The sequence below is a fragment of the Chinchilla lanigera genome, unplaced genomic scaffold (genome assembly GCF_000276665.1).
Source record: "Chinchilla lanigera isolate Chin_1 unplaced genomic scaffold, ChiLan1.0 scaffold00031, whole genome shotgun sequence".
NCBI classification, from domain to species: Eukaryota; Metazoa; Chordata; class Mammalia; order Rodentia; family Chinchillidae; genus Chinchilla; species Chinchilla lanigera.
Window position 1 is genome coordinate 17,664,555 of NW_004955432.1, and position 21,195 is coordinate 17,685,749.

General features: G+C 40.3%; 1 protein-coding gene across 15 annotated transcripts in view; it reads left to right on the plus strand.

The window, feature by feature from the left end:
* The window catches only part of Phf14 (PHD finger protein 14), a gene marked incomplete at its 5' end in the record, with an annotated part of 271,885 nt that overhangs the window by 129,333 nt on the left and 121,357 nt on the right, over positions 1 to 21,195 (plus strand). Inside the window, 1 exon segment of one of the 15 annotated variants that reach the window (XM_013515971.1) lies at positions 3,341 to 4,600. Coding sequence (XP_013371425.1) covers positions 3,341 to 3,379 — 39 coding nt within the window. 15 annotated transcript variants of the gene reach the window in all.

The window sequence follows — 21,195 nt, forward strand, 5'->3', positions numbered from 1 at the left end:
TAGTCAGAGTTTTGGGTGGTAGACATTCGAATTGGGTCTGTAGTTGTTTCTCATTCTTACTAGAATTTATGGTTCCCTAATGACACATGGTGGTGTCTTTTTATATGCTTTGTTGCTGTATGTGTGGCCTTTGTGTTGAAGTATCTGTTCATACCTTTTAGTTGGTTGTTTACTTTCTTACTGAGTTCTTAGTCCTTTGTACATTTCCTTCTGTATATAGTTTGTAAATATTTTTGCCAAGTCTGTAGCTTATTATTTTATCCTCTAAATGGTATCTTTTTGCAAAGCAGAACTTTATAGTTCCAATGCAGTCCAACTTAATTCATTTTTTCTCGGGGTTCACACTTCAGCTATTCATTTTAACAAAGTCCTCTCCACCCCCTTGCCACACCGATATTATCCGGTTATTTTGAGGAGCTTTATAGGTTTGCATTTTAAGTCTGTGATTCATTTTGAGTTAACTTTTGTGAAAGATGTGGTCTGTGTCTAGGATCTTCTCCCCTTTTCTCCTTCTCCTCCTCCTCCTCCTGTCTTCTCTTTTTTTATTTTGTATTTGCCTGTAGGTGTTCGGGTGATTCAGCACCACTTATTAATATTTAAACGTCAATTGCTTTCTTACGTACTGAGAGTGAACAATTGGAATTTTTTGTTGTTATAGAGAATTTTCCTTTTTTATAGAAATGCATTCGATGGTGCATATTTAAGCTGTGTGACATGATGTTATGGCATACATACAGGTTAAAAAGAGTACTGGAGTGAATTAACATACTGTCATCTCACATAGTTTACCCTTTTGCTCTTTTCGGTGGATAGAGCAGTTGAACTGCATTTTGTTAGTGTGAATCTGAAAGGCAGTGCAGTTTACCCATAGTCTTACGTCATCCATTAGATCTGTAGACTACTTGTTTATTATTGTACATGTCTGTTACGTCCTAGTCTCTGACTTACGCCTCCCCATTTTCTCTCCGTACCAGCTCCACCCTGTAACCCCCACTTCGTTCTCCATCTCTGATGATGTTTCTTAGAGTCCATGTATAAAAGAGATCGTGCAGCCTTCTCCTACTGTGTCTGGTTGGTTAGTGTAATTTCCTCTGGGATGATCCATGTTGTGCCGAATGGCGAGATCTTACTGTTGGTTAGGATTGGATAATATACCTGTGTATCGTAGTGTACTTATTATGCCTGCACAGTAGCTCATTTATCCATTTGTTTTGTCGAAAAGACAATTAGTGTATTTCCACGTCTTGGCTGTGACAAATAATGCACCAGTGAACATGGGAATACAGATATCTGTACAAAGTTTGGGTTTTACTTCCTTTGGGTGTGAAAGGCAGACTGCTGGGACCATTTGGTAGTTCCGTTTTTTTATTTCTTTACACACTTGCATAGCATTTTTATAATGTTTGTACAGATCCACATTCTTACCAGCAGTGTCAAGAGATCTACTTTACCTATACCCCTCACCAGCATTTTTTATCTTTTACCTTTTTAATAAAAGCCATCCTAATGGATGTGAGGTGGTATCCCATAGTAGTATTGACTTGCATTTTCCTCATGGTTAAGGATGTTGAGTACCTTTTCATATGTCTATGTTGGCAATATATGTATTTTCTTTGGAGATATGTATGTTCATGACTGAAATTTAAAACAATACCATTGGGTTTAGCATAAAAAATATGAACTGCTTAGGTATAAATCTAATAATTTACAGGGTCCATGGAAGGCAAACTTTAAAAGTTCTGATAAAAGAGCCGGAGAAGATATGTGATGTCTGCTGATAGCAGAACTTAATATTGTCAGGGTGTCTCTGTTCTTTTCAACTTTATTAATTCAGTCCCATCTCAGTCACGCGCACAGTCAGTTATTCTGTCAATGTTGACTGATTCTAAAGTTCACATGGAAAGGGAGAAGACCCAGAATAGCGAACGCAGTATTTAAAGGAAAGACACAAAGGCAGAAAGCCGACACTCGGTAGTTTTAAACTTACTGGGAGGCTACAGCGATCGAGACAGCGTGATATCTGGTCAAAGGCGAGTGGAGGAGGGGAACAGGCGTGAGAGCCCAGACGTGTAGGCTCCTGTACGTAGTTCCCTGGGAACAGCGTCGTCTTTTAGCTCCTGTGTTTTTAACACACACTGTTAGGACAGTCCATTGAGACCGTGCTGTAAAGGGTTGTTACTGGTGTATGGCGAGTTTATGGGCACTGAAGGCCTCTTTGAAGTCCCTTAGAGGAAGTTGGGGCTCAGAAGAGGAGAGGAGAAGCTAAAGTCCAGACCAGCTTCTCAAGGTAAGCACTCCTTCTTTTCATAATAGAGTTTACGGTGTGAAGTTCAGGGCAGTTCCTTACGTGAAACTTCCAACCCACGGATGAGCTTGTTAGGTCTACTTGCCGAGAAACTGAACACTGCCTGTATGTATTTTTAAGCCATGAAAGCTCTTAAGCGCTAAAGCTTATTAGAAAGCATGTGAATTTCTTGTCTTTTTAAAAAGAACATCTTTTTAAAAATACCAAAATTGTGGAATTTAGAAACTGAGGTGGGGCCAAGAAATCACTTAAACCAATGACTAACGAGATTTTAAGTTAGAGATTTACTTACCATTTGTTCTATAGTACCAAGAAGTTACAGGGGATAGAAAAGTGCTGAGAATTGTTCTTTTTATGTTAAAGAGACTGATAATACCTGATAAATTGCCTTAAATGTCCCTTATCAGTTAAATACTTCAGAAATACTGACCTAGTTGAAGTGCCTTGTTTTATAGTTAGAAAAATGAGGTCATGAGAAATAACCTCCGGTAACCAGAGTTACACCATGTATTAGTTTAGTCTATTGGAAACTGTAGTAGTGTTTACAGTGCATTGGTTCTGTGCTTACGGACAAGTTTAGTGCTGAATTATAGATCTGCAGGGAGCCTTCCTCGTAAGAAGGATACACAGTGACGGTTGGGCAGAGAGCACGTAGTCTCTGCAACTCCTCCGAAGTCTGAAAGCTTCACCACACGTGTGCCGTGTGAGTGCTGCACGTCCCGCGACAGCGGAGCTGACGTCTTCACCTGGCGGGCCTTTCTGGGTCTCTCAACTGGATGTTCTTCCTCCTGTCACGGGTCCCCCTCAATGTATGTCCGTTTCCTATGAATCAGTCTCTGCGTGCTCAGCGCCCCTGTACTCCGATCACACAGTCTTCAGTAGAGCAGGTAGAGACTCGGATTGCCTAAGGAAGGAGCTCAACAGGCAGGTGGCTCCATCTTGCCATGCCCCAGTTTACTCATCTTGAAATGGAGACAATAATAAACGATAGGTGTGCATTCAAGTATTGACCGACTATTTTTCTCTGTTTTTCAGAATCTAGTTACGATGCTGGTGAACCTGAACACTACCTAAGTCACTCCTCTATTTTGTGGTACATTTCCACACACACACAAAAAAAATCAGTGAAATTGCTTTTATTAAGTTAAAAGTAAACATATGTTTATAAATTGCTTAATACTCACGAAGCACTCGGAATAACACATCCGTTGTTTTTTTCAGCTTTGTCTTTATTTGAATATCATTTAAAGTTATTTTAATGTATTGGGATACTTGCAGAAATGCTCTTTATTTTAAATTTATCTCAATAGTAATTTTGTATACTTTCCACAGAAAGGAAATGTCTCTTTTTTCTGTTGAACACCAGCTTTGTTAAGGAGTTGCAGTTTCCTGTATTGGCAGTGTTAGATGTGACTGGCTTGCAATTCATTGCTGCGGTTCTGTTTCCAGAGCCTGCTGTAAGAGATAAACCCGCTGCAAATGAAGACAGAATTCATTTTCCTTCCACCTCTGGCCACACAGAATTGATTGGGGTAATAAAATGACAGTGCCTTGTAATATACTGAAGCCTCTTTAATTTGAAAACCAGTTCTAACCTGATTCAGAGCTTGTTTAAAGCTAATTTATAGCTTACATAATTTTTAGCTGGCCATCCAAGGTAAAGGATGATGTATGAAAACTGAAAAAGGATTAACTTCTGATATATTCAGATATATCTTGTTAAAGTCGACTGGTACTCAGCACAGAGTGAGGGAGATAGGGAAGCCAGGGAGGAGGAGAGAGGTCGAGAGGAGAGAGAGGGAGGGATGTGGAAAAGGGAGGAGCGGCAGAAACAACTATCAGTGCCGTTGTTTTACATACATGACATTATTAATTGTTTGAATTTGTCTTCTTGTCTCTCTGTGTAAAGCCGGTGGTTTTCACTTCTCGCATTTTAAAACCGTCTTTCATCACGTTAAGGTCAGCGTAAGGCTGGGTGCAGTGAATGGCTGTCGTGACCCAGGAGGCCACTTGCCGTGCACTCTGGTGGCCGTCCTGCTGCCGGGTGGCCCGATCTGTCCGTTGTACTGAGAAGTCGCCTTTTCCAAGATGAAACGGGAGGATTTAGAGCCCCTCGTAGGTACATGAGCTGAAAACTAGTGTTAGGCTTTTTACGTTTGCATGCTCTTTGTCATCTCTCTTCTTACATATTTTAATCATCTTACCCCACAGCCTACCCTACCGTTCTGTAGTGTGAATGAGTGTAGATTTTCAGAAATTTTCTCAACATTTACAATAAAATTAAATCTCATTTTCCTTTTTTGTGTTTTAATTCATTTGCATAGTTCTGATCTTTACCTTAAAAGAAGAGCATGGTTGGGGATGGGCGTATCTCCTGCCATATCCTGTCCCTGCGACGTCCTGGACGGTGTCGCAAATTTCAGTAGCGCATTAGGCATTCCTCACCGTGTGTGTTGCACTCGGTGCACTGGGAGTATTTCGAATATGTGTGCCCAAAAACACAGGAATAAAGCAAGCGTGTGTAAATGTAAGGTTAGAAACAGGAAACTGAGGATGCTGTGGTTCCTTCAGGGAAGTCTGTCCAGCTATTTAGACATGAAAGCAAAAGATTGCAGTTAAATATATATCTGTGGTAAACAGTCACAATACTTCTATAACCGTAAAGGTTATAAAGGAGTACGTGCTTATTATAGGAAGCTTGGAAAACAAGTAACATAGGATATAAGGATAATAAAGTCTTTCAAAGACCAGCCACTGTTAATATTTTCTCTGTGTATCTTTTAAGAGCTCGGTGTCATGTGACATATATCATATGTTCTAAATGAGGACGAACACTGATTCCTACAGGAGAAAAAGAAAATTAAATTGGTTTGCACTTCAGAGCTAAGTCCTTTTGGACAACATCTTAGTCTTAGTATACAATTTCTTTCAAATTTTCTTGACTATATGACCAGTATTGCTGACATTGAATGGATGTCAGCAATGGATGTCATGAATACACAAATATTCATGAGTGTCAAGAGCATTGGCAAATAGAGCAGTCTCTTAATCATACAGTTATTTCAGTAGTAGCTTGTACCTGCCTGTTTTCTGCCAGTCACCATCTTATACATCTTGTTTACTTGATCTTCAGTGCTTTTTTTGTGAGAAAACTCTACACAAAACCCTAGCAGAAATTACTTATAAGTAGTTATAATTATGACTATGTAGTTAAATGTTAATAAAATTTACCTTACAATGGTACTCAGTCAATCTTAATCTTTTATAAAGTAAAAGTAGTTAGGTTTTATACTTTTCTATTTATAAAATACAGCTATGTGTGTAGTACATAGATAAAAACTTTATCTGTAGCACTAAAGTTTTATGGGGGACCATTAGGAGAAATATTTCTAAAAACAACTCTATGGGAGATGATAATGGAAGAAACACTGGCATAAATTTTTTATCTTTTCCCCCTTAATGTTACGTAAAAACACTAAAGTTATTTTTAAGCAAAGTCAGTTTTGTGCTGTGCACACGGCAGTCATATTATTAAATTAAATAAATGGTCAATTCGTTACAAGCATCACTTACTAGAATCAGTTTCCTCTGAGATGTCAATTGGGATGATTACCAGTAAATACTAGTATAGATAGTCCCAATGTATGAGTATTCATTTTATGGTTTTTATGCCTTATGAGGGTGTGTTAGTTTGGGGCTTATTTTTGCAAGAGGAGCAGTACAATTATAAGATTATTTATAATAGTCACCCAAAGAATGATATGCAAGAGAGTGCAGGAAATCTGTGCACACACTAAGACTAGGGAATCCAGCTGAGGGCCTGGATCCTACGGAAATGTCCTGCATTAATCCAGCTGAAGACCTAGAGCCGGTAACAGTGCCTCCCACAAATCCACCTGGAGGCCCAGAGCCCATGATAATGTCTCATGCAGGCCTGTTTCACGGCTCTGCGCTGGGAAGGCCCCAAGGTCAGAGGTGGAATCTACAAAGTCTGTGCCAGCAGGATGAAGGACCTGTGCTAGCAGGCTGAGGGATCTGCACTGGAGCCAGGAAGCAACACGCAAAGTACGAACCAGAGCTGCCCTGAAAAGTACCACAGCCATCCTCAGCAACAGTGAGGTCCCAAGCTCCTCCGATGGTGTACACAGCTGAGTTCCCATCAGGAAGCCAGTGCATCAAGCTTTTTCAGGAAACTGGCAATGCACCATCTTCCCCTCCAGAGCCAGGAAGTGATGCTCAAAAGTGAGGACCAGAGCCCCCCAAAGTGAACCAAAGCCATTCTCAGTGCCACAAGGTCCCAAGCTCCTCGGAGGATGAAAATAACCAAGTGCATCAAAGCCAGCACGATGAGCTCCTCCAACAGAAGCAGCAGCTCCTTACAGTGTCTGCCAGCTCCCAGCAGCCTCTTTAGTTCCCAAAAGCCTCTTACGCTGCCGGCGACCGTTCCCAGGTGGGCCTCCCACACCCAGCACCACGCGTGCTCGGTTCAGCTGGGGGTTATAAGTTGACCCCCAGCTGTCAGTCCACCACACGGTGTGAGGACAGTACACCGTCGGTAGAAATGGTTTGAATTGTGTCCTTCCCCTGAAAGAGCGCGCAGTCACGCACTGCTGCCCAGTGGCTGGACAGAGGCCGCACGCATCTGGCGGCTCCCCGACAGCGACACGGTTGTACAGGGTTAGCGGGTGCGCTGCTGTGCCTCTCAGCTGTAATTACAAATCCCCAGTAAGGTGTCAGCACTTTGTGACTGTGGAAGAGAGAAATTATAGAGATCGGCGCATCATTAACCCAAGTTACAGCGAGAGTCCCTTTATAACGCTTCTTACATTTTATCGTCTGAGATCCGTGAAGTGATCCGTGAAGCAGAATTCTTCTGCTGCCTGTGTACATGTTCCTAGTCTAGAGAATAATTGTCCTAACCAGCCACCGCTGCACTCTGAAGACCCAAAAACTGGGTAAGACAGAGTTCTTCATGTTTAAGCAACTTGGTTTCATGAAGTAGTGAGGAGAATCAATTAAAAAATTATGGACTTGTTATTACTACTAAGATCTAAATTATATATATTGTGGAATTACCACTCTTCAGTTGAGTTAGGCAAGCAGATAAATACCAAATAATATTTTAGTGTATAAGCCACATTCTATTACGTTACAACAAGTGAGATTCTAACTCACAAAATACCTTGAGTATAATTTCTTTCAGTTCCAGCACAAAGTCTAAAAGAAGCACTGAGCAGCAAGTACTCTGGGTCTGAGGCTAAGGAGTGGGAAAGTGTATTTTTCATTGTGTTTTCTTTCTTGCTTTTTTCACTTTGAAGACATTGGATTATCTGTCCTCATCTTCACTTTCATTTGTTTCACTGTCCTTAAACTTTAAAATCCTTAATCTAAATCATTTAAAAAATTCGTTTTAAAATTTTACTTGTTTCAAAATGAATTTGGAACAAGGCCTGGTGGCGCACATCTGTAATCCCAGCACTTGGGAGGCTGAGGCAGGAAGATTGCTTCACATTGCGGCCAACCTGGGCTACATAGTGAGACCCTGTCTCAGAAAAAAAGGAAAGAAATGAATTTGAAGGGCCGGGGACATAGCTCAGCGGCATGGCACCTGCCTGGCAAGCACAAGGTCCTGAGTTCAATTCCTGACACCAAAAAAAAAAAAAAAAAAAAAATTTAAACCCACATAACTTAGGTGAACTTGGAACCCCAGGTAACCTATCCAAATATGAACAAATGATTGGTGTATTTTTATTGTCTTGAAGAAGATGTTCCTGCAACAAAGTTTTGTTTTTTCCTGTGTGAGTATTTAAAGAAAAGTTAATGAAGCTGAAGGCTTTTGAGATACTATCAAAAAAGAGCTGGGAAGCATTATTTTTGTGTGCTTTTTTATATACATTATATATATATACACACACACTTTTGCAGCTAAAAATTTTTTTAAATGTTACTTTAGTTTCAGTGGCCTTGACAAACTGGTTAGTTTATTAAATCATTTTAAATTTTTAGATTTATAAACGAGAAGAGTTGATTCTATAAATTTTGTTATTGCTGATTTTAAAATTTATTCAATTGTATTTGACTTGTGAGGATCATTTATCTCAGTCTGTATTCATTTATTTCTACTAATATTTGAACATTTAATACATGACTATCTTGGTTATTTTTCTCATTGCTGAGACAAAATACCCGATACCCAGAGTTAAAGCTGAAGGGTTTGTTGGGCTCGTGGTCTGTAGAGGTTTCTGTTCGAACCCGGCCGGCTCTGAGGCAGGACGGCCCAGCTGAAGAGCTCCCTGAAGAGGAACCCTTCATGGCAGGCGGAAGGCAGCAGGTGACAAGCGGGCTGCAAGCGGCAACAGCAGCTTCTTTTGTCCCTTTATATTTGTGTTGGTTTGGGGCTTATTTTGCCAGGGGAACAATGTAATACAGGACATGTATTTTTAAGATTATTTTTAATTAGTCACCCAAAGAACTATATACAAAAGAGTGCAGGAAATCTGTCCACACACTAAGACCAAGGAATGCAGCTGAGGGCCTGGATCCCACCACAGTGTCCTACATGAGTCCTGCTGAATACCCAGAGCTCCTAACAATGCCTCCCACGAGTCACCTGGAGGCTCAGAGCCCATAACAATATCTCATTCAAGCCCGTTTCACGGATCTGCGCTGTGAAGGCCCATCGGTCAGCGGTGGAATCTAGGAAGTCCATGCTAGCAGGAGGAAGGACCTGTGCTAGCAGGCTGAGGGATCCGCACTGGAGCCAGGAAGCAACACTCAGAAGAACCGGAGAGCTCCCCTGAAAGGTCCCACAGCCGTCCTCGCAACAGTGAGGTCCCGAGCTCCTCCCGTGATCAGGATGGCCGAGTTCCCATCAGGGAAGCCAACGCAGCAAGCTTCTCCAGGAGACCGGCAGTGCCCCATCTTCCCCTCCGGAGCCAGGAAGCGACGCTCAAAAGTGAGGACCAGAGCTCCCCAACGTGAACCGAAGTCATTCTCAGTGCCAGCGAGGTCCCAAGCTCCTCAGAGGATGAAAACAGCCGAGTTCATCAGGAAAGCCAGCGTGACGAGCTCCTCCAACAGAGCCAACAGCTCCTTAGAGCTTCCACCGGTTCCAACAGCCTTTCTCCGCTCCCAGCAGCCTCTCAGTTCCCAAAAGCCTTTCTTCTTCTCCAATTCTGCCTCTTACGCGGCTGGCAACAGTCCCCAGGTGGGCCTCCCACGCCCAGCACCACGCGTGCTCAGTTCAGCTGGGGGTTACAAGTTGACCGCCAGTTGTCAGTACCACAGTATTCCTGCAGGGGCAGGCAGCGCTCCACCCAAGCTGTGCCAGAGCAGTCGGCAGACTGATGCAGTAATCACACACCCGTATTCCCAGCGTCACACGGTCCAGATCCAGCCGCCGCTGAAAAGCCCCCGTGACCACATGAGGCTTTGGGGGGACGTCTAGATACAAGCCATGGCAACGATTTAGTGTCATTGGCATTCGAGAAGGTTAATTTTACAAGCTCAGTTCTCTGAGTAACTTTACATGCAGACCTACAAAAGCACACAGGTTAGCCTAATTAAGCTAATTAATTATCACACCTGTGAATTATTGAAAGGGATCAAAAACACAAATCAGCCTGGTTTGAAAAAAAATTTTAAAGGTTTTACATTATTATATTCAAATGATAAATACATAGATTTCACATTCATCATAAAATATTGGCCTTTTAAAATATGAAAAGGAAAATGTCTAGAGTGTGCCAATGTTTCTGAAATAAAAGAAAAATAAATTACAAAAATAAAAGACAAATGATCGTTGATGTCCTCTGTGATAGAAGCGTAAAGTAAAAGTTTATAGAATTGATGAGATTTCAGTAAAATTTTCCGTCGAGTGTAACCTAGTGTACTCTTTCTAGTGCACTGTCCCTGCATCATCAGTGGCTTCCGGGCTCTTGCCGGGGACCTGGGAATACCCAGACAACCGGGCTTGTTTGGAACAGTACCTTTCAGCGATCTTTGCCTGGGGCTCACAGTCAGAAGTGCGTGTTCCCGTGTGACTCCCCGCGCGTTCCTGTGCACCGTCCTGACGCACCCCTGCATACACCCCACACACGTCACTGTACCTCGTTATACAGCTGTCAGTTTTCCTGAACTGCACACTTGCGTGTACTCCCTCCGTCACAGACCCACACACAGCTCTGCACCAGCCTGCAGAGCCCATTACACGGCCTCGGTGTGCACACGCTGCAGGGAAGCTTACCCCTCCCACCCTTAACGTGTGTCCTGGGCCCCATTTCATCTTTTCTGCTAAACTGCACCTTTAACAAGTACAACTCGTGAAGTCTGCATTTTGTCAAGATTAGCGTGTGCTCGCTACTGCAGTATGTCCTGACGGATACGTGACGGTAGGTTGTATGTTTCTTGCTAGGTGTCCAGATACATGAGTGCAGACACGCAAGCCAGTACACATAATCTAGGATAAAATAATGTTTTTCATGCGTTGTAAATTTTTTGTGGGGTTTTCAAGCTTCTCTACTGTGGTCTTTTGTTGTTTAATAACAAGAAACTATCCATTTATAAATTTACTTTTTCTAACCATGTGATACATAAACTGCAAGAATATAAATTCAAAGGGACTAACAGCTGGGCATGGTGGCACCTGCCTGTAATCCCAGCACTCAGGAGGCTGAGGCAAGAGGATTGTTGCCAGTTGGAGGCCAGCCTGGGCTCCAAAGTGAGCTCAAGGCCAGCCTGAACTGCATAGCGAGACCCTCTCTCAAAAAAAAAAAAAAAAAAAAAGGACTAACTTCTCTCAAAGAGGTTCAAATGATAGGATTTAAAAGAAGTGTACATTAAAAAATTGAAATTCCTACACTGTTTATGATAAACTAAAGGGCTATCTGCCCTTCAAAGAGCAGTAGATTGCAGATGCTGGTAGTACTTAAAATTGTTCCCAGCTATTTACAGACAGTGAGAGATACTAAATTCCTGGGAAACATCTTTGAAAGATCAGTATTCTCATTTAAATATACAGAGTCCAACGGCTTTCTGTCCTGTGTATTGTCTGTGAGGTAGCCGGTTTGTAATGCCGTCTGCCAAACTGAAATGATGTGAGAGATGTCTGTGGGGCGTGACACTTGCAGTCGGGACAAACCCAGATGAGAACATCACTTAGTGCAGAGCCACCGCGAGCACATTCCCCTGCCCTTTGAGTCCGAATCTTCTCTTCAGGGACAGGGTAGATTCTCCGGGGTTGTTTGATGACAGTGTCAGTCATATTATAGTTCTTACTTACTTACACTAACTAGAACTGTGGAATAAATCTAGGAATGACTTGATCATTCAGCAAATTCCCTTAGATCTTGCCTCAAAGATATCTGTAGAATTGAGAAATCTAGAGTGCAAAAGGATTGTTAGTGGGTTATCTGAAGACCCATAATAAATGATAAGGTAAAGGTGTTATAGTGGCACAGATTTCCCAAATCGTGTGTCATTTCTAGGATTATGCTAGCTGGGTTTATTTGATGTATGAAGGAAGTTTAATTTTTTTCATTGTTTTGATATAAAGTAAGTTTACTTTGAAAATTTCCTTGCCTTATATGATAGTCTGAGTTTTATTTTATTTTATTTTATTTATTTATTTATTTGTCCTTTTGAGACAGGGTCTTGCTATGCAGTTCAGGCTGGCGTTGAGCTCACTTGGTAGCCCAGGCTGGTCTCGAACTCGCAGTGAGCCTCCTGCCTCAGCCTCCTGAGTGCTGGGATCACAGGCGTGTGCCACCATGCCCAGCTGTAGTCTAAATTTTATTAAAAGCAATTTGATGTGTAATTCCCCAGAGATGTACAGATCTTACTGTTTGAAATTAGTTTCATGGTTCATCAGTGGGACATATAAATTTACCTGGTTATTAGTATTTTTCTGTCATTTTTAAAACCTAATTTGAACTTGTTTTTAGCACCTCTAAGTTTTTAATACTTACATGAGTTTATTATTTGATATGGATGTTTTTATTCCATTTTGATACTTCCCGTTCATTGCCGTGTGTTATGGCTTCTATCTAGAGGTCCCCACGAAGCTTTACACACTCACAGGTGTGCCTTTGGAGAGGCAGCCGGATCCCGGGGTGATGCTGGGTCCTGAGTGTGTGCTGCTGGGTTAGTCCACCCTTGGGTTTATAGCGGGGTGTGCTGTTGGAGGGGAAGGCTGTGAAGGTGTCTCCTCTCCCTGGATGTTGCTCTGCTTCCCACGGCCCTGTTGGGGAGCTCCTGCCCCTCTGCCGTGCCCTGCCTTGCATCCCGCTGGCTGTGGACTGAAATCTACAGACTCTGAGCTAAAATAGACCTTGCCTCTTTCAACCACGGAGTGCGGGTCTTTTGTCTCAGCAGCAGCAAAGTAACTACGGCAGCACATCTGCCAAAACTGAACAATACCGCTTCATGAAAGAGGGGAAAACCCAGCTAACAGTATTTCCTCGAATTTTCAGACTGTAAGAATTATTTACCTAGAAAAATTTTCAGTGACCAAATATGAGTATCTACATATCAGAAACAGCAATGTAAAGTCAGTAATTAAACAGCTTTATTTATTGTTTGCAGATCAAGATTTCTTAAGATTTTTTTGATTTATTATGATGCTGTTTAAAGCCAATAGTTTTATTGAGTTTCCTCCAAAGCATGTGATAGATACTAAACAAACACGTAGTATCCCAAACACATAATATTGCAGATTTTCTGTTTGCTTGGTAACCTTAGCTTTCCTCAGATTTAGAGCCAGTAGAAATTCCTGATGCCCTTTCCTGTTCTTGTAGCGATATACATAGCATTTACTCACGTCTCCATAATGGATCATTTTTATCTGCATCTGTGTCTCTTCTGTTTATATAGAATATTTATGTTTTCTCATTTTTCTGGGCTGGGAGATATGGATAGAATAGCTTTAAAGCATCAGCTATAATTCATTGTTTGAAAAGAAAGCCCTTATGCTGATACTGTGTGGGGGGAAAAACTATCTAAATTGTTTCAGCAGCAGTGTTTTAACTAAGATAACATCAGCATTTTCCTTCTTGAAAATGTGTCTTCCATATATTAAAGTAAAAAGCAATATTTTATTAAAAATGCTTGGGGCAGGTTTAACCTATCATCGCAAACTTAGCTTTAAGAAGATCCTGGTATATTTGATAGGGAAAATAGTGATGGTAAGATTTTGCTTTAGTCACACGTTCACATGCAGGTTTTCACAAAACTCCTAAAGTACAGTAATATACAAGTGAAATAGCCCTACAGTTTTCCAGGTTTTCAAAAACAGGTGGTTCTGTCTACATACGTAGTGATAACTGCTTTCAGGACTGCTTCAAATTTTGTTACATAAATGTTTATATAGGATAAGAACAAGCCATGTACTGCTTCATCCACATTACTTTAAAATTAGGACTGTAAGGGGCTGGGGATTTAGCTCAGCGGCAAAGCGCTTGCCTGGCAAGCACAAGGTCGTGAGTTCGGTTCCAGGTACCGGAGAAAAACCAAAAAAAAAAAAAAAAAAAAAAAAAAAATTAGGACTGCAAAAAGTTTTAGTTATGTCACAAAAAATTCCTTTGCCTTGGAAATCTGCATTTACATTTCTTGAATTTAGCTTTATATTGGCTTTTCCAACAATGAAAACAAAATTTTATTAAACTGTGGTTAGTGTACTAAAATATGCCCTTAAATAACTTTTACGGATGATATGCTATAGTAATTATAAATTTATAGATAAAAACATAAATTGTATTTAGCATAATGATTTCTATAAATATAACATTAATTTGTTCTAATTACTCCTTTTTTCCATATTGTTCCTTATCTGTGGTTTGCTCAGTAAGAAAGTGGAAGATTCGGAGGTACATTTATTCATGAATTAGTTTTCTCATTTGCACGTAATACCTGTTCCTAATACATTATTTGGAAAAATAGGTAAAGAACACAAAAGCCCCGCCTGACTTCTCGGGGAGCCGCTGCTGTGATTGGGACGGCTGCCCGGAGTTCCTGTGTTCGGTACCTAAGGCAGATCGCGCTGTACGGAACACGGGAACCTGGGAGAAGGGGTGCGGTGTGAGGCTACAGCCCGGGTTAATAGGCTGATGTTGTTAACGTAGGAGTGGGCCGTCCCGGGGGATTTGTTACTAAGGAAGTGTGTCCCTGCTCTCAAAACAAAAGCTACTGTTCATACACCGAACACTTTTTTGCTAGCTTTTCTTCTGGATTTTATTTAACAAATATTTTCTGCATATCTTGTACAGGACAGAGCCAGAGGTAATGACTGGAATATTACAGTGTTTCTGTCAGTACATACCCTTGTCCTCCTGATGTCTGTCAGTTATCTGTGGGCATGGAAGCTATGGTAAAAGAACCCAGGATATAGTTTTAATATAACCAGCCTGGTTAAATAAGTCCTGAATGTTGTGGGCGTCTGTCCCCAGTCGGTTTCTTCCCCCACCCCACGTCTCTCTCCTTCTCTCTCTCCGTCTCTCTCTTTGCCTCTGTCTCTGTCTTTTCTAAAATGCCACTATGGTATCAGTATGGTGCTGTAAACATAAATAGACTCAAAATGAGCAAATCTCCAAAAAATGTTGATTAGCCAGTTACTTCACTACAGACAGCAAGAAACTTAGCATTTGCAAATTATTTTTATGGTAATAGGAGTTTGCTGATTATGTTGTTGTAACTTGTGGAAGAATTTTTCCACTTTCAACATTACTGTTGCCAAAAGCAATTAGCAGTTTTGAGGCAATTTTATAAGAATAATTTATAGTACTGTTTTATTTCATTAATCTGTTTAAACAACTACTTTTCTAATCACAGAACTGTACTTCGTACCACAGTGAAATGTACAAAGGAATGTGAAAAGTAACAGGCATTATAGGTATTTGGAATATTATTATAATCCTATTTAATTAAAATAGTAAATTAACATCATAGAACACTAAGCGTTTTTTATTTTACTTCGGTTGTATGCCTTAGGTATTACCATATTTTAAACTTGTTAGATTAGTATTAGAAAGTAGACTGAGGAAAATACAAAGGTATATTTTATATTGAAATTAATTTTTTAAAAAGCAGTGGCAGATAAACTCTTGAATCTGTTGAGCTTCAGTTTTTCCATTTTAAAAAATAAAACTATTATTTATTATATTACATTATTAAAATGTTCTACTGGAAAATCTAGGCTCAGTACAGTTTGTTTTATGATGTGGTTTCTATAGCTTTCTAATAAATATGGGAAAATTCCTACAATAGACTATTTACATATTAGAGAATAATACTTTGAAATTCAATAATTTTATTACGATCTGAGGTTGTTTTTGAGACTGTCATCGTAAGACTCCCTGATAGGAAATACCTTTATTCCTTCTAGAGGAATCTCTTCAGCTGTTTAATATTTCCCTTGGCAGACATGTTCTCATGTTTCTGTTTCTTTGAGACTCTAGCTTGTCCTCGTTCCTTCCCTTCCTACTGCCCCGGCTGTGTGACTCCAGCAGTATTTCTGGACGGTCATCTGTGTTCAAGACCTCCACTTGCTCCTCTCCATCTTTTATTTTTCCTCCAAATATGTTTATGAGAAATAAATGAGTGCAGAGCATTATGTGCTTCATAATTACAATGAACAGAAATAATTGTCAGACCGGTACACTGCAAGTGGGAAAGGAATGTGACTTCTCTTTATCCGTGACTGCAGATACTCAGCCATATCTCAGCACATGATTTTCAGAAGCACTCACAGAACTCTGCTGTGTGTAAGGGCTTTCCTTTCCTACATACGTTCAGCTCTGTATGGTCATTTGCAGCATGGCTAAGACTCTTAACCTAAGATGAGATGCCGACAGATGTTCTGTTCACAGCACGTGCGGTTAGCTTACTCACTCTTCATACAAATCCGTGGTGCCCTTCTTTTGTGTGTGTGTGTTATTCAGCCTGAAAGCTGCACGACCAGGATAGAAAACATAGCATTTGTTGTTTGGGGCAGGAAGTATAATTCTGTGCTGGAAGAAAAACTTGATTACTTGCGGGGCATATAAAACAACTCTGTCAAAAAGTCCAGGGGCAGCATTGTTAGCAGCTGAAGAATATGAGTGATTTCATTATGATGTTTTGGTTCTTTTCATTATGGATCAGAGAGTGGTCGTACCTCCAGTTATTGCACTTATGTTCCTGAAGTAAAAAGGAAGGTGAACTGTGAAATGGACGCTCCCATTCTGACTTTAACTGTTTCAACCAGGCTTTTGTTCCTGGTGCTCCACTGAAATGGCTCCTGTTAATATCACTTACAATCTTTTTCTTGTCAAAATCAATCTTTATGCCTTGTCTGAGTCATACTTGACCTCTCAAGTCACTATGATTCACTGGACACCGTTGACCTCTTGGTTTGTTTGTCCTGATCCTCCGGGCCCCTCTTATGTGTGTGTCTGGGGGATTGCATGTAGTCTCGTAGTACCTATGTGTTAGGGACTTTCACATTTGTAATGTCATTGGTGAACTCTTCCCCTAAAATCTAAATTCATATATTCAAATACTTCATCACATTTCTTGTGATAGCTAAAGATCAGCTCACACTGAATTACCAGAAGACAATTCTTGGTGTTCCCTACTCTGATCATGATTTTCTTCTGTACGTCTTTACCAACTCAGTTGCCCTTTCTGTGGACTCAGAAGACAGAGGAACAAGTCCTGGCTAGTCTCCCGTGTGTACTGCCCACATCTGTCAGTGCTTAATCCCTCCAGTGACTGCTATTGTAAATTAAATAACCAGTGTTGCTGTGTGTAGTAATACCTGACATTTTACTTCAGGCCGTTATCCCGACCTTTTCGTGTGTGTCCATGCTGCGCTCATTCCTTGGGGCTGTACAGCTTGTCTCCGATGCCTGGTTATGCTCCTCACAGAGTATTGCATAATTAGCACCTGCATATCACTTGGATCTCAGAGTGTAGGTTATCTCTTTCATGGGTGCACTTCCTGATTATCCTGCCTGTAAAAAGTATGCTGCCACGCTTTCTATTTCTTCATCCTGTTTTCCTGTTTGATAATTGAACTTATCAATTAATAGTTTATTGCCTATTTCTTCGTATTGGGGTTTAAGATTACTGAAGACAAAGATATACTGTTGCTCACCATTATTTCCCCGTGTTCTAGAACAATCTGCTACATAATACACTTAGAATAAACAAACAGAAAACATTTTTAGGTTTCAAGGTATAGTAATCCTTAAAGTATATTATTTGTACTTAGTATTTGTATAGGAATAGCGAAATTGTAGTTTAGAACGGGAAGCAAGGTCATTTTAATTATGGTGTGAAGAAGTCACTTTTTCCAACCTTGTGCATCAGAGGTCAACTTAGGAGCACAGGTTCTGGCAATAGTGATAACGAACACTACTTTGAGTACTGTGTAATGGACATTTTACTAGCATTATCTGTGCGTTCATTCTTCACTGGTGTTTGAAGCCAGAGTCATTTTGTGAGGTTAGATTTTTCTTTATTACTGTTTTTCTGTTGCACAGGGTAAAGAGGCTGAGAGGAGAGGCCATGTGCCCTGCCAAGGTCACACCAGTAAGAAGTGCTAAAGCAGAATTCACGTAGGGTTAGTTGACATCCAGGAGTGTGTGTGCATTTTTGCACCATACTCACGTAGACGTTTTGGATAAGACACAGTTGTTTTTCACTGTAATACCCATTTGGTTATAGGATAGACACACGTACACACATGAACTTTTTTATACAAGTTCATGCTGTATTTGTCACCACTTGATTTAAAATAATATTAATTCATTATGGCCAGTCTTGGCTAATCCTGACAGATGGTTCCAGACTGTAATTTAGGAAACATGAATTCCGAGTGTAGCTGTAACTTAATGAGCAGCGGGGCCAGGGAAATCAGTCATCCTATGGGAATGGCTTCCCTGCATGGAGAGTGAAATGAATGGATCAGATGACCTTTAAGTAAGATGCGTTCTAGCTCTAAAACCTGATGGCTCTCATTAGAGAAAAGTAATGTAGAAGAAAACGTGAAATTTTGTTGTAACTTTTCACCATATTTATCGTTTGAATGTGAAATACTTAATATATCAGTTTACTCTTTTCAGCAGAAATACACATAGTGGTTGGTATTCCTGCTTTAATCAATCTTCAAATTAAGAGATATAGTTAAAAGAATATTGGTAAAGAATGTAAAAGTTGTCTTGAATAATCTATAATTGCAGTATTTATCTACCATTGAATTTTCTCATATTATCAGTAGCATTTTTCACCGAATTATCTTACTGTTTGTAATAGTGTTTCAATTAATTCTCTTGAAATTTCCAAGAAAATACAACAGATAGGAATGTGTTTATCTCTTCTACAATTTTTATGCTTCATATCTTCTAGTTGTAATTATCTCTATTTAAGATTAAATAACAATGTTACGTTTATTGTCATCTTGACTTTAGCTGGAATGTTTCTTTGTGGTGTGCCAGCTTTTGAACTGATGAAAATAAGTTTGTTACCAAGTTCTCTCTACAACTTTGCAGAAATCAGCATATTAAATATTTATGGCGCTGCATGTGGCATGTGTGAAATATGTAACAGAAATTAATTTCGCAGTGGACCCTTGTGTACTGGGTCCAGACTACCTACGTTCGTGTATCACGGTCCCAAGTGCTTGCTATTGCTCAGTTCCATTCCTGGCTTTCATCAGTATTTTAAATTCAACATATTAACAAGACATTTCAAACAGTGATGAAAGTCTAAAATGTACAAACTTCTAAATACAGTTTATTTCCTTCTTTAAGAGAAAATTTTAGTAAAAGAGTTCTGTTCTCTTTATGTACCTTTGGTATGTGATAAAAGATACATCAGTAATTTTTAAATAAGAAAACTAAAATATTTTTAAAAATCTTAATGCAATGGTTATAACTTTGAATTTTCTGAGTAATTGTTGAACATTAGTATAATGAAAAATTCCACTTTATAAAAGTTTAACATTCTTTTCATCGAACAGTATAGTTATCACATAATGTTGCTCTGAAGTCATTAATTTCTGTATAATTTAATATTAAGTATATGAATTTTTTACTATGTCTTTTCATCTCAGCTTTATATTTAATTTAATAGAATACTAGGATTTTCTTTTAAGACTCTTGAGTTTGACCTCTAAACATTCACAATAGGCTGGGGATTTAGCTCAGCGGCAAAAGCGCCTGGCTGGCAAGCGCAAGGTCGTGAGTTCGGTTCCCGGTACCGGAGAAAAACCAAAAAAAAAAAAAAAAACATTCACAATACTCCTGCACAGACCTGGCTTTGCAGACTTAGGATTCTTCTTACAAATAGAAGACATTTTTTCTCCTTTGGAAAGTGACTTTGTGCAGTACTTGTCAAATAGTTGAGAAAGCCATGGACCGTGACGGGAAGTGCTTTTCATTTGAGCGTATTGTAGGAACCAAGAGCAGCCATCCCAGGAGAGTGGCAGAACTCTTACGCTGCTCAGAAGCTGATCATTGCAACGTTTTTCCAGCACACCGTTCTTCCCCTCTTACTTCTGTATCATCATACGACTTAGGAAATACCCACAACACCGTCTAAGCAGTGTCAGCACTCAGTCACCCCCCCACCTTATTCTCAGTGTTCCTTGCTGTTTCAGTTACCTGAGGTGCAAAAATATTACATGGAAAATTTGAGCAGGAAACAATGCATGTTACGTACACAGTGGTCTGTGTTGGGATGACGTCTTGCACTATCCCACTCCTCCCCGCCTGGGAATCGTCCTTATCCAGTGTACCAACGCAGTGCGTACTGTCTGGGTGTCGGACTGTCACACTCCAGCCTTGCTTGTTTTCAAGTGACCCTTATGTAGTAGCCTAACACTGTGAGTGAATTAGACACCTCCACCATTCACCTCATGTAGTTTCATGTCACTTCACCAGCAAGAAGGGGATCAGAGTACAGTAAGGTATTTTTGAGAGAGAAAAAGAGACCACAGCATAATTTTTATTGCAGAATATATTATCATGGTCTATTATTTTATTTCGATTGTTGTCCAGTTGTGCCTACTTTATAAATTAAAATTTGTAGTAGGTGACACATACAGGGGAAATCATAGTATCTTTGGGTTGTGAATGATCTGTGGTTTCGGGCCTCCGCTGGGGTCATTGAATGTGGCCCCTGGGGATAAATGGGGTAATTCCGGTGCTGTTGTTGGTCAGATTTTCGTCAGCGTCAGGGGTGTCAGCCCTGGTCAGCTGGCTCGTTGCTTTGAGGCATGTAGTAAGGCAGGGCCGTTATGGTGGAGGGGTTTGGACGAAGGAAGTTGCTCACCACATGGCGGATCTGAGAGAGAAGGTGACGAGGTACCAGACGTAGTTCCCAGAGTCAGGCCCCCTTGGTTCGTTCTCTCCAGCTGTCCCCCACTTCTGTTCTCATCACTTCTCAGTAGTAGAACCCAATTATGATTCCAGCAATGGATTAATCCACTGGTGAAGTTAGAGCACTTACGATCCAGTCATTCCAAAAGTCCATCAGCTGGCAGTCAAGCTCAACAGAAGATCCTGGGGGGCACATTATACACCATAATAATAATAGTTGATACGTTTTTCACAATTTTCATAAATAATCTTCCAAATTTGAACTAATTTGTATTTTAAGATTGCTTCTTGATCAGTTCTTCCAACCTGGCGATTTATTCAGTATCCGTTTTGTGAAAACTGAGTTATTTTGAAAATGTAGATGAAGCTTTTCACATTTACTGACCACGGGAATTTAATTCTATGCTCACTATATTGAAAAGAGAATATTCTTTGGAGTCAGAAAGCTGAATTTGAGCCCCAGCTCCTCTAATTTTATGTGTGAACAAAGGCAGTTTTTAATGCCACCAACCCTCAATTTCCTCAAGAGGAAATGCA